At 43.2% G+C, this 27,392-nt stretch overlaps 1 protein-coding gene across 4 annotated transcripts in view; it reads left to right on the forward strand.

Annotated features, from left to right (window-relative positions):
- Positions 1–27,392, forward strand: part of CTIF (cap binding complex dependent translation initiation factor) — a 212,115-nt gene that overhangs the window by 54,494 nt on the left and 130,229 nt on the right. For all 4 annotated transcript variants that reach the window (XM_056543792.1, XM_056543812.1, XM_056543799.1 and 1 more), the window contains exons 5-7: positions 5,942–6,015; positions 8,646–8,750; positions 9,385–9,463. In XM_056543792.1, coding sequence (XP_056399767.1) covers positions 5,942–6,015; positions 8,646–8,750; positions 9,385–9,463 — 258 coding nt within the window. The remainder of the gene's footprint in view (positions 1–5,941; positions 6,016–8,645; positions 8,751–9,384; positions 9,464–27,392) is intronic.

A 27,392-nucleotide genomic window follows, 5' to 3' on the forward strand; every position in this document is an offset into this window, starting at 1 on the left:
TCGCCTTCTTTCTGTCCTGTCACGTGACCAGGTTGGACTTGATATGTATGCGGGGCCATCCTTGTCTTATAGACGCACTCATTTTCAAAATTGGTCTTGTTCTCCCTATTGACAGGTACACTTTAAGTCCACTTGAGTAAAAGAGAATGCAGACAGGATAGTCAAGTACTTAACTCCTTTCTGCTACAACAAGGAATCGCTATCTAGTAAGTCATAGATTTTGGGTGGAGTAGTAGGTGTATAGTATCTGTGTAAATATCCCTGAAGGTTGCACAAGTTAAGAACCTGTGTTAAGGCCCTGACCTCCTTGACTGCTGGTCATAAGGGTTATCCCTGGAAGACGTCTGTAAGATCATCGCATTGATCTGGAGAAACAATGAAGTGGGTGGCGCTGGTATTCTATGTATATGAGGCATTCCAGGAATGTTGACTTGCAGATACCAGGTTGGGTTCATTATGTTACATGATCAATGTAAGAGAGAGAGAGAGAGAGTAGAAGTGTCAATACCCCTATACTAAGCTCAAGGATAATGCTTATTGTGCCACATACTGCAGCTTGTCTTGGTAATTTGCTTACAGAGGATAAGACATGATTAACGCTCCTTGGGATTCCCTGTGAATGTTTATGTAGGTGGAGGCAAATGTCAAGGATCTGACCCATGCTGGGAGTTGTAGTTTTCCACAGCTGGCAGCACACTGTTTGGTAAACACTGCTCTACAGCGATGACATTCAATCATAGTAACATAGTTCATAAGGTTGAAAAAAGACAAGTGCAACCATCAAGTTCAACCTATATCCCTAATTAGTCCCTACTGAGTTGATCCAGAGGAAGGCAAAAACCCTCGTCTTAGGCTGCTTTCACACTGTAAAACAAGTTCCGTTATGAACGCCCGTTATGAAATCTGCAGTTATACGGCCCGGTACTAAATCACTAACGGACGTTAGAAAATCCCATTATAGTCTGTGGGATTTTTCCAATAGCTGTTTTAACGCACTGTAATAACGGCTTTTATTTTGTGACGGGCGAATGAACGGGAGAAATAGTGCATGCACTATCGCCCATCACAAAATAACGTACGTTATTAATAACTGGTGATAACGGGTTAAAACGGCTATTAGAAAAATCTCAGACTATAATGGGATTTTCTTACGTCCGTAAGTGATTTAGTACCGGCCATATAACTGCAGATTTCATAACTGGCATTCATAACGGAACTTGTTTTACAGTGTGAAAGCACCCTTAGGGGTCAAAATTCCTTCCCGACTCCAAATATGGCATCAGAATAAATCCCTGGCTCAACCTTCTGTCCCTATAAATCTAGAATCCATAATCTGTAATGTTGTTGTTCTACAAAAATGCATCCAGACCCCTTTTAAATTCTTTTACCAAGTTCATCATGACCACCTCCTCCAGGAGAGAATTCCACAGTCTCGCTGCTCTTACAGAAAAGAACCCAGTCAGGGCTGGTGTAGAAACCTTCTCTCCTCTAGACGTAGAGGATGCCCCCTTGTTATAGATACAGTCCTGGGTATAAATAGATCATGGGAGAGATCTCTGTACTGCCCCCTGATATATTTATACATAGTTATTAGGTCTCACCTAAGCCTTCTTTTTTCTAAACTAACCCTAATTCTGATAATCTTTCTGGGTATTGTAGTCCTCCCATTCCCCGTGTTACCCTGGTTGCCCATCTTTAAACCCTCTCCAGCTTCACTATATCTTTCTTGTACACTGGTGCCCAGTACTGTACACAGTATTCTATGTGTGGTCTGACTAGTGATTTGTACAGCGGTAGAATTATTTCCTTGTCATGGGCATCTATGCTCCTATTGATGCGCCCCATGATTTTATTTGCCTTGGCAGCAGCTGCCTGACACTGGTCACTACAGCTAAGTTTACTATTAACTAAGACCCCTAAGTCCTTTTCCATGTCAGTCATCCCAAGTTTTCTCCCATTTAATACATAATCCCAGCCCGGATTTTTCCTCCCCATGTGCATTACCTAACATTTATCAGTGTTGAACCTCATCTGCCACTTCCCAGCCCAAACCTCCAACCTATCAAGATCCATTTTGTAACAATGCACTGTCCTCTATTGTGTTATCTACTATACTCAGTGCACTGTCCTCTATGGTGTTAACCTCTTTATAGAGTTTAGTATCATCTGCAAAGATTGCTACTTTACTATTCAACCCCTCTACAAGGTCATTAATAAATATATTAAATAGAACAGGACCCAAGACTGACCCCTGTGGTCCCCACTAGTAAGTCACCCAATCAGAATAAGTACCATTAATAACCACCCTCTGTTTCCTATCACTGAGCAAGTTACTTACACACATGTTCCCCAGCCCCATCCTTCTCATTTTATGCACCAACCTTTTATGTGGCGCCGTATCAAATGCTTTAGAAAAATCCAGATATACGATATCCAACATTATTGGACCCGACTTTTGCAAAACCTTGGTAGGATAGTAGTCTTGCAATAGCTGCAAAGCGCTAAAGACCAGCGCTTTATGGGGTGTTATAGCGACAAAATATATTAATTGTTGTCTCAACCTGTCAATTTCAAAATTTTCAGCAGACCATCTAGAACATATGGCTGGGTTACTAGACTGTCCCCCGAAGACAGATGTTAGGGGAAAGCAGAATTGAACATGAGCTTGTTGCATATCAAAATGTTGTGGTACTTACTCTCATTGGGGAAACACACAGGCATTGCTTCATGGGAAAAATATGTAAATTAGTTATGTAGGAGGAGGTCTCTTTAGTGCCTCCTATCTAGATCCTCTATAGTAGTGTTTCTCAACCTGTGGCTCTCCAGCTGTTGCAAAACTACAGCTCCTAGCTTTTTCAATAGCTGAGTAGCCATATGTTGAACACTGCTGTGTAGTTTAATGGTGACACCTGAAGTCTTATCCCTGACGTCTCGCCCCGTGAGGAGTCTCTGCTCTTCCCAGCGATTAGGTAGTAATTAAATGTCATCGTTTTGATTAAATCGAAAGGCAGATAAGTGAAGGAATTATATCTCTGGTCCCTCACCGGCTGTAAAGAAAAACCTCAAGAACTTGTTCTGTGCAGATTTTATAGGAATGATGATGTAGAGGCGCCTAAGGAGCCGTCAAGGGATTATTACAGTTAATTGAGAAGAATGTAAGAAATCTGCTGTCTTGTGTCTTATTCATTTTTTTTTTTTGTCATATCGTTTTACTCTATAGATCATCTGAAAAGTTCTGGTCGGCAGCAATGTTTTCTTCACTTTGTCTGATCTGAACAACATCTGTCTCCTTTATACACATGGGTAAAGCAGCCCTTACAATTAAGGGTGCCAGGAGTTGGATATTGATAGCCTTCAATAAGTTATTTTGGAGAAAAAGCGTTATCCCAGAATGCATTATTAGGAAGTGGCAACAATCTTTTCTATTACTGTGACATCCTCAAAAGCTGCTGGCAATGCCCATTGAAGACAACCTCCAACATTAAAGGGGTACTTCGCCCCTAGACATCTTACCCCCTATTAAAAGGATAGGAGATAAGATGTCTGATCGCGGGGGTCTTGCCGCTGGGGACCCCCGCAATCTCTGCTGTGGCACGCTAGACATCCGGTGCACGGAGCGAACTTCGCTCCATGCTGGATGATTGGCGATGCGGGGCGGAGGCTCATGACGTCACGGCCATGCCCCCTCAATGCAAGTCTATGGGAGGGGGTGACACTGCAGTCATGCCCCTTCCATAGACTTGCATTAAGGGGGTTTGCCTGTGACATCATGATTGTGGCATGGCCGTGACGTCACGAGCCTCCGGTGCTGCACCCGACGCTCTAAACTAACGCCAGGTGCAGCAGGGAGATTGTTGGGGGTCCTTTTGGATAGGGGATACAATGTCTAGGGGTGGAGAACCTCTTTAAATACATTAAAGAGCATTTATAGGTAAAATAATGCAAGCTTCGGGGTCAATAAAGTGCTTATTAAAGGAGTTAACCAGGGATAGAAATACAGGGCTAATTACTTCCAAAAACAGCACCACATCGTCCTCCTGTTGTGTGTGTGTGTGTGTGTGTGTGTGGGGGGGATTGCAGCTCAGTTCCATTGAAGTGAATGGAGCCAAGTTGTATTACCATACACCATTTGAGGACAGGGGTGGTGCTGTTCTTGATAAAAATGAGTTCTGTGTTTTTATCCCTGGATAACCACTTTAACCCCTCACCCATCCACTAAGTTATGCACTTTCTGTAAGCTTTAAAGACATGTAAAAACTGAGACCAGGCAAGTGACTGGTGCTAAAGCAGAACATCATGGTGTAGTGAAAAATATATTCTATATAAATATTGCATTATTAGGAAGTGGCAATAATCTTTTCCATTACTGTGACATCATCAGAATCTGGGACCGCTAAGGGGGTCTAACTTCATGCCATACAACTGCTGGGAATGCCCAGGGCTGTCTGTATACTATTATGCTATTAATAGGGTTTTCCCTTGATTAAAAGTTATTCTCTATTCACATTAAAAGGAAGAACTAGCTGATCGTTTCGGGTCTGACCGCTGGGACCACCTCCAATCACAAGAATGGACATTCAGGAGTGCTGAGCTTGGCAGCATTTGCAAGTTCTATAGACAGTAAATGGAGCAGTGGCAAAGCGTGCATTCCAGGGACAATTGACCTCAATTCACAGAGGTCAGCCTCAGCACTGATCAGCTGCTTATTCCCTATCCCAGTGTTTTCCAAACCAGGTTGCCTCCAGCTTTTGCAAAACTACAACTCCCAGCTTGCCCGGACAGCCAAATGCTGAGAGTTGTAGTTTTGCAAAAGATGGAGGCACCCTGGTTTGGAAAAGCTGCCCTATTCTGTGAACAGGGGGCAACTTTTAATCAAGGGATAACCCCATTAATAACATAATAATGGCCTAATGTTGCCTAAGTTACATAGCCTAAAGTTGGACCCCATGGCGGTACCAGCTTCTGAGGATATCACAGTAATAGTAAAGATTATTGCTACTTCCCAGTAATGCATCTTGGGACAATATACTTTTCATTACACCATGATCACTTTTGAACCAGTCACTCACTGGTCTCTGTTTTCATGCGTTTTTGCAGCTTACACAAAGAGCATCACTTAGCAGAGGGATAAGGGGTTAATAAGCATATCAGTCCACAACTTTGCAATATTCTTACCTACAATCGCTATTTAATGTATTAAATGTTGGAAGTTGTCTGAAATCCTCCTCCTAACTCCTCACTGGTTTAGACCACTGCGCCACGGGTGCTCCACACTTAACACTGCAGCGCTGCTTGTTTTGTATTGAGTATCCCTACCATTTTGGTCACCTATTATGTGACTAGCCTAAATCATAATCCTCTGACAGTGTTTCCCAACCAGTGTGCTTCCAGCTGTTGCAAACTACAGCTCTCAGCATGCCCCTACAACAAAGGCAGTGTTTCCCAACCAGTGTGCCTCCAGATGTTGCCAAAGGCTGTCCGGGTATGCTGGTAGTTGAAGTTTTGTAACAGCTGTAGGCATGCTGTTTGGGAAACTTCTCTATGGGAATAGGAAGGAGTTGGCTTTGGCTGTGCTTGGTAAGGGAAATGGGCTTACCGTTTGCTGATCCAGCATTGGTTTACGGATCAATGAGACGCTAAAGTAATTCAGTTAATTAATGTTGTAATTTATAAGCTCCAGCCGCCCGCGAGCAGTGTGAGCTGCCATTGTTGCTGTTCAGTAATAACCTTTTTTATTCTCTGGGCATGTGCCACCAGTGCGTCCAGTGCAAGGGGGTTTGCTCCCTCTAGTGTCAGTAAGTCAGAATTACAGGAAAGGAAGCAGTGCAGCACATCATCTATTATGATCAATGCGTTACTTCTGCCTTTTTTGTATAATTCTATATTTGTGTATCCCTTTAAAAAAAAAAAAAAATCTTAATTTTTTTTTCCTTTCTTACAGAACGGTAACAAGGATGGCGCTCTTGACATGCTTGGGACAGAAATTTGGGCAGCCAGCACATTTGATTCCATAAGGTAAGAGCCTACATTTTTTTCTGCCGATCTGCCTTCTCCGCTACCAGGTGCTTTGTTGTGCCCAAATACGTACCTGACGCTTTAAAAAAAGAAAAAAAAAAATTTCACATATCCTAATAAACAGACAAAAGTTTTGATCAGTCAGGGCCTGAGTATTCAGACCCCTGCCAATCACTAGAAGACAAGCGTGCGCTGACCAAGACAATTCCATAAACTTACATTGGAAAGCCACGTTCACACGGATAGATCTGCAGTGTATTTTATCAATCGCCCATTGCAGCCTGTCCGTTCGTAGCGGCAGGCACAGATGGAGGCACAATGTAGGGGTCCATCGTCGTCGGATCTGCAGCATAAAATACGCTGTGAATCAGTCTGTGTGAACCAGGCCTAAGTTTATCTTGTTAGAACGCTATTCTCACGGCTCATTTAAGCAATTAGTCTGGGTCTGAACACTCAGACCCTGACTGATCAAAACTTTTGACGTGTCTCTACAACATTTTAAAAGTATTTTTTTTTACAGTGCCCATTTAAGTACACTGAGCATAAGGGTATGTTCACCAGATTTGTTGGTGTCTGTGTAAATTTTGTTGTATTTCATTGTACAAAAAAAGAAAAGTTGACCAGTTGCCCATAGCAACCAATCAGATCGCTTCTTTCATTTTTCAGAGTCCTTTTCAAAAATGAAAGAAGCGATCTGATTGGTTGCTATGGTCAACTTGGCAACATTTCCTCTAGACATGTTTTGGTAAATCTCCCCCTATGTGCCTGAAATTTGGCTCCACATAAGCTGAAATTGTCACGTATAGCAAATGAGACATCTTAATTACCTACTTAATTACGCTGTGTGCACAAAAAACACAGGGAAATGCTTCATGCTCATCAAGGTTTTCCTGGAAAAGAGGCATAGCCTAAATTTCTGTGCATGTACTGTAACTTTGGCACATTATCTTTTTGCCTGAATTAAGTCCTCTAATAGTTGGTGTAAGTGAATGCTGCGTTCACATGGTGTTTTTTTTTCTGTGATTATAGATGAACTTGCAGCAAAAACGGCACTATTTTGCAGCAATTTCGCTAAAATCGCCAAAAGAGCTCATCAAAATTTCTGATAAACTACAGCTGTGTGGACACAGCCTAAAACTCAGATAAATCGAACACATCTGTAGGGTGGTCTGGGGCTGGTTCTGAGGAATCGGCTCAACGGCTGCCCTGATGAGACCCTCCAGGTCTCTCCATGATTCTGGGAGAGTCTAGATCCAAGATACTTTTGTGCCTCGGGGAGTGGTGACCCTGAGGTGCCTAAAATCACTGGGAGGTCTGGCTCACTGAGTTGGCACACTGGCACGTACCTCTACACTTTTGGCGCACTCCTCTTGATTTGGCCTTCTGGCTAGGATTGAAGAAATTTTTTTTCATAAATCCGGCTGGGTGTCCGGACAGTGTATCTACACTCATCCACGTATTTTTTGTTTGTCACTGTGCCACTATACGTGTTTGTGTGTGTGTGCACAGGATTTGTCAGGGTGCGGTAGCCCTTCTGGGTGTCCCTCCTGGCGGTCTAGGGGAGGTGTGTGTGTGGCCATCAGGTTCCTCACCTCCCTGCAACCCCTGGGCATCTTGGCTTCGGCTGAGATGCCACCAGTATACGGCTCCTTGGCTGACACATTAGTTAAGGCCTAGCTTGACGCCAGGTGCATTTGTGGCCACTTAGTAGCTTCGGCGAAAAGGGGCATCGAACCTGGACCCTCGTAGGTGCATTTTGGCCTGGAGGTGAAGGGTAAGGTAACAAACCTCCTGTTGGAGAAGGGTTTTGTGATAGACTTCATCCTTTGTGCATTTTTTTTTTTTTTTTTTTTTTTTTTTTGTGTGACACGTTTGCACTTTTTCTTGCACTTTGGGTGATAGAGAGCACTTGCCTCAGCCTTTACTAAAAAGAAATCTGTAGGCTTTCTAGTCTAGGAAGTCAGTGTTTTCCAAACAGGGCACCTCCAGCTGTTGCAAAACTACAGTCCCAGCATTCCTGGACAGATAAAGGCTGTCTGGTCATGCTGGGAGTTGTAGTTTTGCAAAAGATGGAGGCACACTGTTTGGAAACCACTCATCTGAGTGTTATAGCCTGGAACACCCCATTAATGCCCATGATAGACTGGTCACTTAAAGGGGTACTCCAGTGGAAAACTTTTTTTTTTTTTAAATAGATTGGTGCCAGAAAGTTAAACAGATTTGTAAATTACTTCTATTAAAAAAAATCTTAATCCTTCCAGTACTTTTTAACAGCTGTATGGGACAGAGGAAATTCTTTTCTTTTTTGTCTTGTCCGCAGTGCTCTCTGCTGACACCTGATGCCCGTATCGGGAACTGTCCAGAGCAGGAGAAAATCCCCATAGCAAACCTATGCTGCTCTGGACAGTTCCTAACACGGACAGAGGTGTCAGTAGAGAGCACAGTGGACACGACAAAAGCATACAGCTGCTAAAAGGTACTTGAAGGGTAAAGATTTTTAAATAGAAGTAATTTACAAATCTGTTTTAACTTTCTGGCATTAGTTCATTTAAAAAAAATATGTTTTTCACCAGAGTACCCCTTTAAAGGTTAAATTAGAATGTATTTATTATTTATCTATTTCTCTTTAGTGGAGCAACGTGGGACTTGCAGCCAGAGAAATTGGACTTTAGCCAGTTTCACCGGAAGCTCCGCAACCCCCCAAAGCACCCGCTCCCTCAGATAGACAGAGAAGGGTGAGTATTGTTATAAGTGTTATTGCTTTGTGGGTCATTACAGTACACTTTCAACGTATTTAAGGAGAGCAGCGATGCATACAATACTGTATGCATTGCCGCTCACTATATAGTAGGGGAGCAGGTAGTCCAGGGATTAACTGCAATTCCTGTTCGCAGTGACAGATCCACACAGACAATCCGCTGCATTTCTGCCACATGTGGCTCCAGCCTTACAGCGCAGGTCTGAGTCTTCTGATTGGCTCCTGTTTATAAGCACAAGCTCAGCAGATGCCACAGCAAGGAGAAGCTCCTATTCTCAGCCTCAGTCTTGACATTTGGGTCATTTGGAATTGAGATTTGCCAATGCCCATCTTGTATTGACTCCATTGTACTCATGCAGCAAGTGATGGATGTTTTACAGTCTGAGGTATAGGGTGGATATTGTTATATTTTACATGTTTCAAGCAGTTATGGAGATGCGGGGGGGGGGGGGGGTCTTAAAAGACCCTTTGTTAATATTTGTGCCCCTTTTATTTACAGAGTTTGTCAAATTTTAAAGTCATTCCTGGTTTTAGTGAATTAGCAGACTGGATATTAGTTCCTCCTGTTCCACAGTGGTTATAGGACTGATTTATCTTTTATGCTTCTTTAGGTTTGGTAAAGGAAAATGTGAAGATGGAGGAGATGAGATCAACCTGAATGACATAGAGAAAGTACTTCCTACCTGGCAGGTAAGGCTTGTTCTCTTCCAACACAGTTGCCATAGTCTATAGCAGTGTTTCCCAACCAGGGTGCCTCCAGATGTTGCAAAACTACAACTCCCAGCATGGCCGGACAGCCTTTGGCTGTCCGGGCATGCTGGGAGTTGTAGTTTTGCAGTACCTGGAGGCACCCTGGTTGGGAAACACTGGTCTATAGTGCGAAACCTAAAGGAAAATGTCTACTTAAAAGGTCTCTCACCTCTCAGGACATTGGTTCTGGAGCATCTTTTCTTAGAGCTTTGTGTTGGGTCTTTCCTCTGTTATATCTCCTAGACATATACGAGTACTTTATCAATAGCGTCCGTACATCAGAAACCATCTTGTCAATGCTACAAATGGCAGACTGGGACACACCCAATATTTCCTATATTTCCAGGGGGTATATACATTCATGAGGAATAAAAGTACAATAAAGCCTGCTGAGAAGACCACCCCTTGAGAAGAACCCCTCCCATCTAGACCGCTACTTTCTGTGAATAATCTTTCTCTCCTTAGTGTATGGAAGTGACTCGTCTAAGCAGGCAGAAATCTTATCTGTCCTTTTATTTGTTTGTTTTATTTTTTGAGCCAATATTTTAGAGGACACCACTTTGAAAAGACCATGCACGGGAGTTACCGTATTTATCGGCCTATAACACGCACTGGCGTATAACACGCACCCCCATCTTACAGGGAAATTTAAGTAAAAGAAAAATAAAATGTAAAATAAATGACTTGGACTAAATGCCACATCATCCCCCCCCAACTTAGTTTTTTTCTGCACCTCAGTTTGGTCCCGTCCCCTCCAGTGCCACATCATTCCTTCCCTTTTATCAGTCCCTGTGCCACATTTACCCCTCTTATCGCCTCCCCCCATGTTTCATCATCACCCCCCATGTCTCATCATTTCCACCTGTCATAGACCACCACTAGCCAGACAGACATTAAGCATTTAGTGCCGCCTCCCCCTCATCATTTCCCCCTGTCTCATCATCCCCCACCCTGTCTCATCATGTTTCTCCTATGCTATTCTCCCCCTCCCTCATCAGTCCCCCTTTTCCCTGCTTTTCATATTTTTTTTTATTTTCCTTACCTGGCTGCGCTTCGGCAGGTCAGGTCAGGCAGCGGGTCTTGTGGGCTGCGGTCAGTGAAGCAGATGAATGACGTCCTCTGCCGACATCGGGGACGTCACTTTTCATTTCCTGCAGCTGTTGCTAGTCAGAGTTCGGAGTGCGGCGACTGTAGGAAATGAAAAGTGACGTCCCTGATGCCGGCAGAGGACGTCATTCATCTGCTTCACTGACCGCAGCCCACAAGACCCGCTGCCTGACCTGACCTGCCGAAGCGCAGCCAGGTAAGGAAAAAAAAAAAACTATGAAAAGCAGGGAAAAGGGGGAATGATGAGGGAGGTAAGAAAAATTAAAAGCAGAGCGGAGGGGGGACTCCACTGGTCACGGATTTAAAGTGGCCGCGGCCGTGCTGCGAATACTTAACAAGCAGCTGCTGCTGCAGCCGCTTTAAATCAGTGACCAGAAGATTTATCGGCGTATAACACGCAGGCAGACTTTTTGCCTTAAATTTAAGTTTTAAAAGTCCGTGTTATACTCTGATAAATACGGTACATACTCATTCATGCACTGTACTGCACTACCTAAATGGAGCAAGAAGAAGGAGGAGATTTATAGAGGACATCAAGGTAGAGATAATGAATAAGAGGAGGGAGGCTTTCAGTGATGGGTAGGGTACAGCTCGTGAAGCACTGGGGAGAGTTGCTCAGCTGGGGACCTAGAATGAGATGCCATCCAAGGGACCAGGAAACATAATGGGGAACCATGCGGGAACCATGAATGAGATGGGGAGCCATGTGGGGAACAGGACTCGGATGAAAGGCCAGGCATGGGACAAGGAATGAAGTGAGGAGCCAAGCTGGAGACCAGTAAGGAGATGGGGGGCCATGCTGTGGACTAGAAATTAGATGGGGAGCCATGCAGGGGACCAAGAATAATATAAGGGAGCCATGCAGAAGACCAGAAATAAGATGGGAAGCCATGCAGAAGACCAGAAATAAGATGGGAAGCCATGCAGAAGACCAGGAATAAATGGGGAGCCATGCAGGGGACCAGGAATAAGATAGGGAGCCATGCAGAAGACCAGGAATGAGATGAGAAGCCGTGCTGTGGACTAGGAATGAGATGGGAATCCATGCATGGGACTAGAAATCAGATGGGGAGCCATGAAGGAGACCATGATTGAGATGGGGAGCCAAGCAGGAGACAATAAATGAGATGGAGCCATGTAGGAGACCAGGAATGAGATGGGATGGGATGCTATGTAGAGGACCAGGAATGAGAGGAGAAGTCATGCTGTGGACTGGGAATGAGATGGGGAGCGATGCATGGGACCATGAATAGGATGGGGAGCCATGCATGGGACCAGGAATGAGATGGGGAGCGATGCATGGGACCATGAATAGGATGGGGAGCCATGCATGGGACCAGGAATGAGATGGGGAGCGATGCATGGGACCATGAATAGGATGGGGAGCGATGCATGGGACCATGAATAGGATGGGGAGCCATGCATGGGACCAGGAATGAGATGGGGAGCGATGCATGGGACCATGAATAGGATGGGGAGCCATGCATGGGACCAGGAATGAGATGGGGAGCGATGCATGGGACCATGAATAGGATGGGGAGCGATGCATGGGACCAGGAATGAGATGGGGAGCCATGCATGGGACCAGGAATGAGATGGGGAGCGATGCATGGGACCATGAATAAGATGGGGATCCATGCATGGGACCATGAATAGGATGGGGATCCATGCAAGGGATCAGGAATGAGATTGGGGAACCATGCTGTGGACTAGGAATGAGATGGGAAGCCATGCAGGAGACTATGAATTAGATTGAGAACCATGCAGGAGACCAGGAATAAGATTGGGAGCGTTGCTGGGGACTAGGAATTAAAATGGGGAGCCGTGCTGAGCTGTACACGCTTACAGACTTCTCTAGACCCTTAAACCAGCATTCTGTGTGCTCTTTTCTGTAAGAGGCCTACTCCAGCAAAAGACCACATTTTATAGCAACTTGAGTGGTTGGGTTAAATAGTTCCACTGTATTTTCCAAAATAGACATGTCAGGAGAGCAGGCAGCACCTCTTTACCTACAGGTCTCTGTATTGAAATCCCCTCCCTCCCCCAGCCATTTATAACCTAGATGTCCTTGCTTTAGTGCTGGGCAGAGAGTCACGAGAGCTGCACCTGAACAGCTTCATCTGAATAGTGTCTTAATGTCTTGACCCTTAGTAAACCTTGCTCTTACACTGTGGCTCCTTCTTCTTTTTTTTTTTCTTTTTTTTTTTTTTTTTTTGTAGTTGTTGTTTAGCGCCACCTAGAGGATACTTCAAAAACAGCAATTTGTGTTTATAAATAACATTTATTAGAAAATATTAATAAACACCACGTTGTCTGGTGTCCAGGGTACATGTTCATAGACTGTATATTGCTTCATAGCCGTGTTCCCAAACCTGTGCTTCTCCAGATGTTGTAAAACTTCATCTTCTAGCATGTCCCAGCAGCTGTCAGGAAATGCTGGGAATTGGAGTTTTAAAACAGCTTAAGAGTCTATAGCTGTCATGGCATGATGGGAAGTTGTAGTCATGCTACGGCCAAAAAGCCACAGGTTGGGGGGGATGTGCACGGTTTTGTAGGGTTCCTGCTGCCTCCTGCCGCTGTGTGTGTGTGTGTGTGTGTGTGTGTATATATATGTGTATATATATATATATATATATATATATATATATATATATATATATATATATATATATAATATATAATATTATATTGCACTTACATTTTACAATGTTGCAGAAAAGAATATAACAATAGAGCTGCCAATCACCCCACACTCCCACCCATATCAAGCAGTTTAAACCTTGGGGACAACACTATAGTGGCTGGTACAGACAAACCCATATAAATACTCTTGTTGTTCCTGCAGTTTTTGTTACACTTCTAGATAACATTCCTAGAACCTAGAGCTACAAACTCCAGCAGCAGCGCTGGCCTACAAAAACTGACACTATGCGTAATCCAATACAACATTGCTTAATGTTTATTAAAGGGGTACTTATACTCTATTAAAAAAATCTTAATCCTTACAGTACTTATTAGCTGCTGAATACTACATAGGAAATTCTTTTCTTTCTGTAACACAGTGCTCTGTGTGCTGACATCATGACCACAGTGCTCTGTGTGCTGACATCATGACCACAGTGCTCTGTGTGCTGACATCATGACCACAGTGCCCTGTGTGCTGACATCATGACCACAGTGCTCTGTGTGCTGACATCATGACCACAGTGCCCTGTGTGCTGACATCATGACCACAGTGCTCTGTGTGCTGACATCATGACCACAGTGCTCTGTGTGCTGACATCATGACCACAGTGCTCTGTGTGCTGACATCATGACCACAGTGCTCTGTGTGCTGACATCATGACCACAGTGCTCTGTGTGCTGACATCATGACCACAGTGCTCTGTGTGCTGACATCATGACCACAGTGCTCTGTGTGCTGACATCATGACCACAGTGCTCTGTGTGCTGACATCATGACCACAGTGCTCTGTGTGCTGACATCATGACCACAGTGCTCTGTGTGCTGACATCATGACCACAGTGCTCTGTGTGCTGACATCATGACCACAGTGCTCTGTGTGCTGACATCATGACCACAGTGCTCTGTGTGCTGACATCATGACCACAGTGCTCTGTGTGCTGACATCATGACCACAGTGCTCTGTGTGCTGACATCATGACCACAGTGCTCTGTGTGCTGACATCTCTGGCCATTTTAGGAACTGTCCAGAGCAGCATATGTTTGCTATGGGGATTTTCTCCTACTCTGCTGACATCTGTCTGCTGAACTGTCCAGAGAGCACTGTGGTCGTGATGTCAGCACACAGAGCACTGTGGTCATGATGTCAGCACACAGAGCACTGTGGTCATGATGTCAGCAGAGAGCTCTGTGTTTCAAAAAGAAAATAATTTCCTCTGTAGTATTCAGCAGCTAAAAAGTACTAGAAGGATTAAGTTTTTTTAATAGAAGTAATTTACAAATCTGTGTAACTTTCTGGCACCAGTTGATAAAAAAAAAATAAAAAAAGTTTTCCACTGGAGGACCCCTTTAAACCAAAAACAATTATAAACTAGAAGTACAGAGGGACCCTCCCATATTAAAATCTACCCACCATCTAAAAGCACACCGAATCCCAAAACACAGGTGGCATGAAACCACAAGGCAATACAGTGGTTCAGTAAGAACCCACCACCACCACCTCAACACATGGGGGTTAGGGGAGGGGGTGGTCCGCCATCCTCAAATACATACGCTGTTTTGTGCATGTGGCCACTCCAAACGCCGCCAGCGCGGTCTTCTTCCCTCATGGACAATCAGCCGAAATTCCCACCACAGCCTGCTTTGGGCGCATGCGCACTCGAATCAGGGGGCTATCTATTGTGAATGTACGCCACATGGTAAAAAGTGCCTTGAACACTAGAGGGAGCAATTTAAAAAATAAATCATTTGTGGTGCCATATTAATGCCTAGCTCATTGTGAAATTGATAATACAACTTACAGCACAAGAGGAAAATTTACATGTAGAACTACTTATGTTTTTTTTTCCTGCAGTTTTTGTTACAGTTTTAGCTAACATTTCTAGAACATATGTCAGTGTTTCAGGGTGCCTCCAGCTGTTGCCAGACTACAACCCTCAGCATGCCCAGACAGCCTTTGGTACTGCACGCAAACAGATAGGTCAAACACTTCAACTGACTACAGTACTTGCATGACTCTTTATAGGTGTATTAGGTCAAAAACCGTGGCACAGGTAAGTGGAAAGGCGACCAACGGTCGCCTTTCCACTTACCTGTGCCACGGTTTTTGACCTTTCTTCATCCTTAACCCCTTCTTGCTCCGCAGCAATCCGGTCTGATGAAGGTCTAATTTGACCGAAACATTACTTTATATGTTGGATTGCATAATAAATATCTTCTACTTACACCACAAATGAAGTGCCACGTTAATTTGCTTAATTGTGTATACGGCTTGGGACCCTACCTGTGCACCCGCGCAATTGTAGAGTGCCATAGTCTTTCCACTAAATGTATTAGGGTCTCGCTATGTCTACATTTTATAGTCTACAAGAACAGGTTCAGATTGTTTACCGCCGCGTCCCTTGTCTGCTATAACCCCCTCAGTGAATCTATATAACTCTTCATGCTTCATACCTTATAATTGTCGGTATTCGTATTTTTAATGAACGCGTAGGCTTTTTCTTTCATGCCGGGGTCTTAGCGTCTGGCAACGTGCGTCCTACACAACCTCCAGGGTCCTGTCATCCCGGTCCAGCACTCGTCACATCTGTCAGCAGCACGGCTAGAAAATTATATCATTGCTTTCCAGCAGCTCTAAAGATAGAAGAGGCGCACGTCCCTGTCATTTAGTGCAGACAATGGAGGACTGGGGTTGTCACTCAGGACCCTGCAGCGGCCATTGTGCAGGATGTAATTACTGATGTGACACCTCCTGGCATCTGTGGAGAGCTGGGAATAGGCCTCGTAACAGTATAGGAGTCTTCACTTATAGAGACGGAATTCCCCTGTAATACATGCTGAAAGCCAAATGGACTAAAAAAAAAAGTCTTCTATTTTGTATTGGATTTCTTCCTTCTACATTAACTGGATGACAAATAGCTGCCATGACTGTGATCAGTTTAACCCCTTAAGGACTCAGCCCATTTGGGCCTTAAGGACTCAGCCAATTTTATTTTTATGTTTTCGTTTTTTCCTCCTCGCCTTCAAAAAATCATAACTCTTTTATATTTCCATCCACAGACTAGTATGAGGGCTTTATTTTTTGCACGACCAGTTGTCCGTTGTAATGCCATCACTCACTTTACCATAAAATGTAAGGCGCAAACAAAAAAATACTATTTGTGTGGGGAAATTTAAAAAGAAAACCGCAATTTTGCGAATATTGGAAGGTTTCATTTTCACGCTGTACAATTTACGGTAAAAATGACATGTGTTCTTTATTCTTTGGGTCAATACGATTAAAATGATACCCATGATAACATACTTTTCTATTACTATTGCGCTTAAAAAAAAAATCGCAAACTTTTTAACCAAATTAGTACGTTTAAAACCACCCTATTTTGAAGACCTATAACTTTTTAATTTTTCCGTATAAGCGGCGGTATGAGGGCTCATTTTTTGCGCCGTGATCTGTACTTTTTATTGATACCATATTTGCTTATATAAAATTTTTATAACTTTTTTTGGGAATAAAATGTTATAAAAAAAAAGCAGCTATTTTGGCCTTTTTTTTTCTTCTTTTTTCTACGTTCACGCCGTTCACCGTACGGTATAATTAACATTATTCTTTAATAGTTCAGATATTTACGCACGCGGCGATACCAAATATGTATATAAAATATTTTTTTAACACTTTTTGGGGGTGAAATGGGAAAATGGGACAATTTACATTTTTATTGGGGGAGGGGGTTTTCAAATTTTTGTTTTTACTTTATTTTTTTAAACTTTAACTTATATTTTTACACTTTAATAGTCCCTAGCAATCATTCGATTGCTAATACTGTTCTGTGCTATGTATAGGACATATCGGTCATCTTCTGCAGATCAGAGCAAAAGATGCTGGGAATGCAGCGGAGGCAGGTAAGGGGACCTCTGTCTGCCGTGCTGGATGATCGGATTGCCGCGGGCGATCCGATCATCCATTTTAGTGACCGCGATGCTGCAGGTGCGGTGATCACAGCATCTGCAGGGTTAATAGCGGACATCCATTACCTGCGGGTACCTGGCTGCGATCAGCAGCCGGGACCTGCCGCGCATGATCCGGGCATCGCTCCGATGCTCGCAGTTATGCTTAGGACGTAAATGTGCGTCCTGGTGCGTTAAGTACCACGACGTACATTTACGTCCTGTGTCGTTAAAGGGGTATTCTGGTAAAAAAACAAACTCTTTTTTTCATATAAACTGGCTCCAGAAAGTTAAACAGCTTTCTAGATTACTTCTATTAAAAAATCTTAATCCTACCAGTACTTATCAGCTGCTGGAGTTGAGTTGTTGTTTTCTGTCTGACAACAGTGCTCTCTGCTGACACCTCTGTCTGTCTCAGGAACTAAAGGGGAGAAAAAAATTATCATCCGCCCCGCGGATAAAGGAAGGGAAGTGGCTATTTTAAATCGAGAGGAATAAATACCATCAGGCTTATGTCAGTATGATCAATGAAGCTTCTATCAAATGTTTATTTAATAAAAAAGTTATCTTTCCTCCTATTAAACATTATTCCCTTCCCAAATTTAATTTACTGAAACTTCACAAATGTTCCGTTAATCCCCCTAGTCGCCCTATTATTTGGGGTATTTCATCCATTACTGCCAATTTGTCACATTTCGTTGATCTTTTTTTACAGTTACCCTTTATTTAAAAGATTCCACCCAATTAATCTCAGAACTTCAAAATATCAATTTACCCTCCACTTTTGCTGTTCTTACTTTAGATGTATGCTCTTTATACTCCAATATCAATACTGACCTAGGCCTGAGGGTGGTTCAAGTGCTCTTCTGTAGGGATCCCTCCCTACACCCCGATCAAGCTTCATTTCTCTTACAGTCGATTTCTTTTATTCTCACACATAATATACCGTATTTTTCGAGATATAAGACGCACTTTTTCTTCCCCAAAACTGGGGGGGAAAAGTTGGTGCGTCTTATACGGCGAATACCTGCGGCTATCAATGGCCAGGACCCGCCGCTAATACAGGACATGACCGATCGTGGTGATGCCCTGTATTAACCCTTCAGACGCGGCGATCAAAGCTGACCGCCGCGTCCGAAGCGAAAGTGATACTAACCCGGCTGCTCAGTCGGGCTTTTCGGGACCTCTGCGGTGAAATCGCGGTGTCCCGAACAGCTTACAGGACACCGGGAGGGACCTTACCTGCCTCCTCTGTGTCTGCTCCGTGCCGGGATCCCCTGCGCTCTCCTTCGACGTCATCCAATAGGAGCATGGATCCCGGGGAAGAAGTCCGGAGCGTCGGGGACACCACGAGGACGCGGCGACAGCGATGGAACGACATCAAGGGCACCGGTGACGGGTTCCGGAGCGGCGGGGACAAGTGAGTACTACCTCCTATATCAGTGGTCTTCAACGGCTGTCCGGGCATGCTGGGAGTTGTAGTTTTGCAACATCTGGAGGTCCGCAGGTTGAAGACCACTGTTGGGTTCAGAATCTTAATTTTTTTTAGATTTTGCACCTATACATTGGGTGCGTCTTATACGCCGGTTTGTCCTATAGGATGAAAAATACTGTGTTTTACTTTAACGGCACTGTTTATGGACAGATCAGAGGATGTGCTATGGGGACGCGCTTCGCCCCAAGTTACACTAATTTATTCATCGGGTTTTTTGAAGCCGTCCACAAAGCACAGTCTCTGATCTACTCCCCTTATATTATATTTTTTTGTCGCTCTATAGACGACCTGTTTATTTAATGGACAGGCTCATGATTTTGTCACCCATCTCAATTCTAATAAATGGGGTTTACAATTCACTCTTAATTTTTCCACTGACGGCATTCGTTTTTTAGACCTGGAGATTTTAAATAGAGCGGGTCATATTCACACTAAAACCAGCTTTTAAATCTGTTGATTTTAAGTTTTTTAGAATATAATAGTGCGCATTACCCCAGCTGGCTTAAAGGTGTCCCATATGGACAGTATCTTAAGATATGTAAAAACTGCCGGACAGATTCTGATTTTTTTTGACCAAGCCACCCTCCTCAAAGATTGTTGCTACTGCAACATCATCCTCTGTAGCCTCCCACTAACCACTCTTGCTCCCCTCCAAGCCATCCTCAACTGTGCTGCAGACTAGTCCACCTCTCTCATCCTCTTGCCCAACACACTGTTTAATCATTTCCCCATGACACACAAGTCCATCCACAATCTGTCCCTTCCATACATCTCTGACCTGATCTCCAGATACCACCCCTTACATAATCTCCGATCCTCTCAAGACCCCTGCCTTGCTGTCCCCATGACTGCACCTCACACAGCCATCTTCATGACTTCTCCTGTGCTTTCCTCATACATGGATACACACTCTACCATGACACATCCTGCACTCCGCCACCATCAAAACTTTCAAAAGCAACCGGAAAACCCATGACCTATGACCTACAGTAACTCTGCTGCCATTGTATTAGCCTATTAATGGCTGCTTCCCTACCTGCTCACAGATGACTAGAGCTGTCTCCGTCATTGGCTCCCACCCTTTGTAGATTGCTAGCCCCTCTTACCCCCTGTATCAGTCTCTAATTTACTCTGTGTCATATTCGTGCTATGTGCATGAACAAACCAAATATGCTTGTTATTTCAGTACAGAGATTGGTGGCTGCTACTCACATGTAATGCCGCAAATAGGATTGAATATTCAAAGAATACCTGTCTTATCCCACAAAATAAGTTATGTTACTTAGTTCCTAATCCTGATCATTATGTACTTTAAATTTTGTGTCTAGCACCTATACTTCTCTCAGAAATACTTAGTTTTTAGTGCTCTTTTTCATCCTGGTCTCTGGAGGGGGCATGTCTGTCTCTTGCCCTCACTCTACAGGACTCCTCTTCCTCCCTGAGTCTGCTGTGCTGTGCTGGATCTTTTCATCAAATCACTGCGGGTAGCTCTGTAACCCCTCCTATGTTTTCATGCTGCAGTCTGATAGGAGTGAGGATAGAGCAGTGCAAGTCCTGCCCTCACTTCCTGGATTTTGTCCCATCTTGTGCTTTAACTGGGACAAAAATGACGCTGCAGCTGGACAGGATTTTGTTCAGGATGATATGGGAACCCCTAGTGGTCTTTTTTTTTATTCATTATTTCTATAAAAGGAGAGAACATTTTTATGAAGTATATTAGAAAGGTTAATGTTTTGCCAAAATGTACAACATATAAAAGTTTTTTATTTTTAATATGACAGTGCCCATTTAACACCTAACCTACTGGATCCTTGTTTGCCTTACTGTCTATGGTCAAGTTATACTCAGAAATCACCCAGTGATCAGCACCCCTATAGGGTGCTATTGGAGACAAGTTACATGTACAGGGTAGATGAGCATATAGTACAGGTTTCAGAGTACGGTAAGAAACCGATCGGCAGCATCTTTACATTTTAAAACTGTACATGGTGGCCACATTAACTATTTTCAAATTTATGCTATAGAACGTGTTCACATAGGACCCCGTGGTGGTTGTGTGCGGCGAAAATTGTTGGAACGTGAGGCATTTTGGCAATTCACTTTGGGCACCAGTGCACCGAAAGGTCTGAATTTAAAGAGAGAATTGCTGTTCCATTATTAGCGCCGCAGTCACACACACACGTTTGTTCCATTTTCACAGCGGATTATAACTGGTGTACATTTTATATGTTTTTTTTTTTCATATCACCATGTTATTCTCCTGTGTTGTACAAGCCATTTGTGCAAAATTGCATATTAGTGTATTGTTTTTAGCTTCTTGTACTTTTACTAACATTTTGTCCATGTTTTGTATTAGTATCCTCCTCTGCACTGTTGTCAGCGGTCCAAGTGTAGATTAATTGGTGGTTAACTCTCCACCCACTACCTGGTCGGTATTTAACTGACACCTGTGCAGATGGATGACATCACTGACGAAGGGCGCATGCGCCTGAAACGCGTCTGATCTGCTGGTTGCTTTTACTGCTTTTACTGTGAGTTCTAATAAAGTCTGGATTTCTATTGACCCACGCTGGATCATCTCCTCTTCTTGTTTGAATTCAGAGTACGGTACCTGGCCGTCTGGATTCCTGGGAAGACAAACCTGAAATGGAAAGTTTAGATGAGGAACAAGTAATGTGTTTGGTGGGTGCAGAGTTATTCACATCAGTCCAGAACAATGGTGGGCATCCATTCAGTGTTCACGAGAATTCCCCCCCTGTCATGAAGAAACAAGCCCAGGACTTGATAGGTTCAGGACAGTGATATTGAGGGTTAGGTGTAGGTGAAGGGTACTGGGATAAATTCACTAGGAGATGAGGAAAGAGTCAAATCTGAAGTGTTCTGGATTTCCCATGATAGTCAACAGAACAGCCATCTATTGCACCAGGCAATAGAGCTTATTTGCATATTCCCCCTCAGAGAGCGTTGCCTTTTTAAAGGGGTATTCTGGTATCCAATTGTATTTAAATAGGACCATCACTTCAAGATATGTATTTAATAATATATTATAAGTTATAATGGCTTCAGCATGTTTGTGTGTGATTTTACCCCTGACATGAAATTGTGTAGTCTTCATTGTCAGTATGATATTTAAGCAGCAGCTTCCTGGCCCCTTTCTCTATACTGAGACAACATATTATCCTCTGCTGTGTCAGGGAGGCGGGGCTGGATCTTGTCCCTGAGCTCAAGCCCTGCCCCCTGAGTGACGTCATCACCTCTGACCAGTGCTGCAGCTACATCACCATTTCCCTGCTATATACACGTGTGTGTGTGTGTGTATGTATATGTATGTATGGATGTATGTATATATATATATGTGTGTGTGTGTATATATATATATATATATATATATATATATATATATATATATATATATATATATATATATGATTGAGGTGTGTTTACAGCATAGTGTTGAATTCTAAACAGTACCACAGGTAGAAGAGCAAACAGGGAATGAATAGCAGGTTCTGCAACATCACTATGCCATAGCTTGTTGCGACATGAGACGTTCTGCAACAGCCCTGGGCAAGGAACTGGCAGGAGTGCTATGGAAGGGGAGAAAATAGAGGACTCTGATGAAAAGCAATGCATTCTGGGTATTGTAGTGCTGAACTAGGAAGAACAGGGGTAAGCCAAAACAAATTGATTTTTGGTGGTTTCAGAACTGGGGCAGACAAGTATGAATTTAATTTTTGCTGCACAATGAAAAAAATAATCTGACCTAGGCTTCTTCACACTGCTGTTGTGCCCCATCAAGAATGGGAGTCATAAATTTTTTTTTTCCCCTTCCCACTATTCTCCCTGGCGGCCCTAACTGTTGTGTGAAAGGGGCCCTACTTGTACATTTTGCAGAACCTATTGGTGCAATTTCACTTGTTATCACTGGGAGGCGCCAAACCACCATCTACAGCTCCTATTTTTGCAGCTGGCATGAAGCAGTGAATTATGCACAGAGGAAGCAAGAGTTCTGTAATCTCACATTTTCCACGTTGCAAGGTCCGCTATTTTTGGCTTGTAACACGTAACAGCAAAGCTACATCTACACTGTAAACAGAGTTCAAGTGTCCGAACAACAAGCATCCCAAGCCAGAAAATTGCAGACATCTTGGCACCAGCATTGCTCGGGTATTGTCCCAGGGATCGTATGATCACTGAGGAGTCTCAACCAGTTCTGTTATGACCAGGCCATAAAGTAATAAGAGCGCTGGAGGGTCTACTCGAACAGTGTGACCGAGTGACGGCGGCCTCCGTGTCAGTCAGGTTTAATGGGCATTTCACCCCAGCCTTGATCTGTCCTAGGCCAAGACGTTTACCTTTAACAGATCATTTCCCTTCTAAAATATATATATCACCAGAAGATATGAGCCCTTCTGTCTTCATCAAGTTTGTTCTGAAATTATTATTTTTTTTGTAAAAGTTGGGTTACAAATATGGCTGCTTATTATACAACTTTATAGACTTCTTAATCTGCTTAATATTAAAGCAACATGTCTCCTGTTCCTAACTAGACTTAGGTCGGGGAAGATGGGGAAAGACTGTAATAGCCCACACTTCAAAACATACTGATAGGTATAGATTGTGAGCCCCAATGGGGACAGGGACCAATTTGAGTGTACAGGGCTGTGGAATCTGTGTGCGCTTTATAAAATAATTAATGATAATCCTATTGCTTGTCACCTAAATCTCCCAGGAACAGATATAGAAATATAGAAGATTAGTGGTGGAAAAATGTGTATGGGGAGCCTTTGTTACAGTCCCGAAAATCCCTTTTAACCGTGTGTATTGCATAGGGACAGAGCAGGCTATCATGGTGCGTGTTGGAAAAATATTGTTCCCTTTATAATGACACCTAAATGGGAACTCCAGCCAAAGCTGAATTATACCCTATCCACAGGATACGGTATAAGTAGCCGATCGCGGTGTCTCAGACTGCTGAGACCCCCCGCAATCTCCGAACAGGACCCTGGCTAACGGTGAAGGATCACGTGTTGTCTACCATAGGTGGAACTCACTTCATTCATTTCTATGGGAGCACCGGTGGTGAGTGCTGTCCTCGATTATTTTTTTATTTTTATTTTTCTGGGGGGGGGCTCCCATTGAAATGAATGGGAGAGCGCTGGGTCCTGTTCTGGAGATCATGAGGGTCCCAGTGGTCGGTCCCCCTGTGATCAGCTATTTATCCCCTATCCTGTGTATAGGGGACCAGTTATTTCTAGCAGAGTTCTCCTTTAGGACCAAAAGTATAGTCCTTTTTTATCCTGCTTTTTATAATCTAGAAAAGCTTTGCTTATTGGCTTTTGATGTCAATAGTATCCTGGTCCCTAGTATTCTGGTCAGTATATGCTGTGCGATTGTTCCCCAGTGTGATGTCAGCTCCTTTGCTACATCTTTAGATGTGGCTCCTCGATTGTCTTGGTGGGCAGCACTGGTATTGACCCTTGATTGACACTTATTGTGTATTCAGTGTGTCACTAGACAGGAAACACTTCTCCGAACCACCAAAGACTAAAGTGAGCGAGATGTTTACTCAGGACTTCATTGCCTTTGAGCAGATCATCCTACAAGACACTAAAGCAGGGTGAAAATCGCCTGGAACGCCATGGTCTCTGAGACTGGACGATCAGGAAACATTTTAGCTTTCTAAATTGCTCATATGCATTTGGGAAGTTTCATTTTCTTAAAGTGAAAAATTCCCTAAAATATAAAATAATGTCTTTTCAGAGAACCAACATCTTTTTTTGTTTTGTAATGCAAGAAAGGTTTCATTTATACATTTATTTATTCTGTGCTTATAAGCTACTGCCCCCATATAGACAAGTTTATAACTAATACAGTGGCGCCCCAACTATGGTCAAGAATATAACTACTAATACTACTGCCCCATATGTTCCAGAATAGAACTACTATACTGTCTATGATAAAAAAAAAGAATGTACAGTCATGGCTGTAAATGTTGGCACCCCTGAATTTTTTCTAGAAAATGAAGTATTTCTCACAGAAAAGGATTGCAGTAACACATGTTTTGCTATACACATGTTTATTCCCTTTGTGTGTATTGGAAGTAAACAAAAAAGAGGGGGGAAAAAGCAAATTGGACATAATGTCACACCAAACTCCAAAAATGGTGTGGACAAAATTATTGGCACCCTTTCAAAATTGTGGATAAATAAGATTGTTTCAAGCATGGGATGCTCCTTTAAACTCACCTGTGGCAAGTTACAGGTGTGGACAATATAAAAATCACACCTGAAAGCAGATAAAAAGGAGAGAAGTTCACTTAGTCTTTGCATTTGTGTGTCTGTGTGTGCCACACTAAGCATGGGCAACAGAAAGAGGAGAAGAGAACTATCTGAGGACTTGAGAACCAAAATTGTGGAAAAATATCAACAATCTCAAGGTTACAAGACCATCTCCAGAGATCTAGATTTGCCTTTGTCCACAGTGCGCAACATGGCACTGTAGTTAATCTCCCTGGGCGTGGACAGAAGAGAAAAATTGATGAAAGGTGTCAATGCAGGATAGTCCGAATGGTGGATAAGCAGCCCCAAACAAATTCCAAAGATAGTTCATGCTGACACTGATGCTCCCTGAGCCGGCAGGACAGCTTGAATATCTGCCAACATTTAAATGAAATGAAATGCTTTGGCAGGAAACCCAGGAGGACCTTACTGCTCACACAGAGACATAAAAAGCAAGACTACATTTTACCAAAATGAACTTGAGTAAGCCAAAATCCTTCTGGGAAAACTTTAGATGAGACCAACATAAAGCTTTTTGGTAAAGCACATCATTCTACTGTTAATTGAAAACGGAATGAGGCCTACAAAGAAAAGAACACAGTACCTACAGTGAAATATGGGGGAGGTTCAATGAAGTTTTGGGGTTGTTTTGCTGCCTATGGTACTGGGTGCCTTGAATGTTTACAAGGCATCATGAAATCTGAGGATTACCAACAGATTTTGGGTCGCACTGTGCAGCCCAGTGTCAGAAAGCTGGGTTTGCATCTGAGATCTTGGGTCTTCCAGCAGGACAATGACCCCAAAAATGTCAAAAAGCACCCAGAAATGGATGGCAACAAAGCGCTAGAGAGTTCTGAAGCAGCGAGCAATGAGACCAGATATAAATCCCATTGAACACCTGTGGAGAGATCTTAAAATTGCTGCTGGGAAAAGGCGCCTTCCAATAAGAGAGACCTGGAGCAGTTTGCAAAGGAAGAGTGGTCCAACATTCCGGCTGAGAGGTGTAAGAAGCTTATTGATGGTTATAGGAAGCGACTGATAATCAGTTATTTTTTCCAAAGGGTGTGCAACCAAATATTAAGTTAAGGGTGCCAATAATTTTGTCCAGCCCATTTTTGGAGTTTGGCATGACATTATGTCCAATTTGCTTTTTTCCTCTTTTTTTTTGGTTTAGTTCCAATACACAAAAAGGGAATAAACATGTGTATAGCAAAACATGTGTTACTGCAATCCTTTTATGTGAGAAATACTTCATTTTCTGGGGTGCCAACATTTACGACCATGACTGTAACTACTGTAAGGCTGAGTTCACTCTTTGGAGTACTTTGTCCAGCTGGAGATTCCGAGTTTGGCCAGCGCTGACTGAATCGGTTGACGTTAGGACCTCAAGGACACTGCCATCCCTCTCGAAAACTCAGCAGTGTGCACTGTGCAGTGGAATCCCATTGACAGCAATGGGACTCAGCTGCACCGGAATTTCCGAGCGGAAATCAGAGTGTGTCCTGTGCCTGGCCCTGTCTTTACTCTCGTTATGGGCTCTGGTTAAAGTCTGAGCACCACCTTATACTTCTACAATCAGCAACCTACTGTTGCCAATATATGATCCTAGCGGTGGTCTTTATAGCAGTCCCGAACTAGAATTCTCCTTTTCTTACTGAACCTGGCCTTATACTGCTCCCTATGTACAAGAATATAAAAGAAACAGAAGCGCTCCATAGTGCATTAACCGGGCAAGTTGATATTCACAGTGGTTTACTGGAAGCGCTTACCCGGTAAGTTGTGCTAGTATACCAGGCACAACACTGTTAAGAGTTTCCAAAATGCAGCCAGTCCCGCCACCACATAGGTGTAATGAATACAGCAACCTCCAAATACTCCCAAGGGATTTCAATAGGCGCAGAAAGGATGAGAAGTTGTAGATGTATAAGCGATATCATTTATTTGCAGAACAACGCATTTCGACGCCAGGACGGGCGTCTTTCTCAAGTTCAGTGAACTTGAGAAAGACGCCCGTCCTGGTGTCGAAACGCGTTGTTCTGCAAATAAATGATATCGCTTATACATCTACAACTCCTCATCCTTTCTGCGCCTATTGAAATCCCTTGGGAGTATTTGGAGGTTGCTGTATATACAAGAATATAACTACTATAATACTGCCTCCTATATACAAGAATATAACTACTATAATACTGCCCCCTATATACAAGAATATAACTACTATAATACTGCCCCTATATACAAGAATATAACTACTATAATACTGCCTCCTATATACAAGAATATAACTACTATAATACTGCCCCCTATATATAAGAATATAACTACTATAATACTGCCTCCTATATACAAGAATATAAC

This window comes from Hyla sarda, chromosome 1, assembly GCF_029499605.1.
Source record: "Hyla sarda isolate aHylSar1 chromosome 1, aHylSar1.hap1, whole genome shotgun sequence".
Taxonomy (NCBI): domain Eukaryota; kingdom Metazoa; phylum Chordata; class Amphibia; order Anura; family Hylidae; genus Hyla; species Hyla sarda.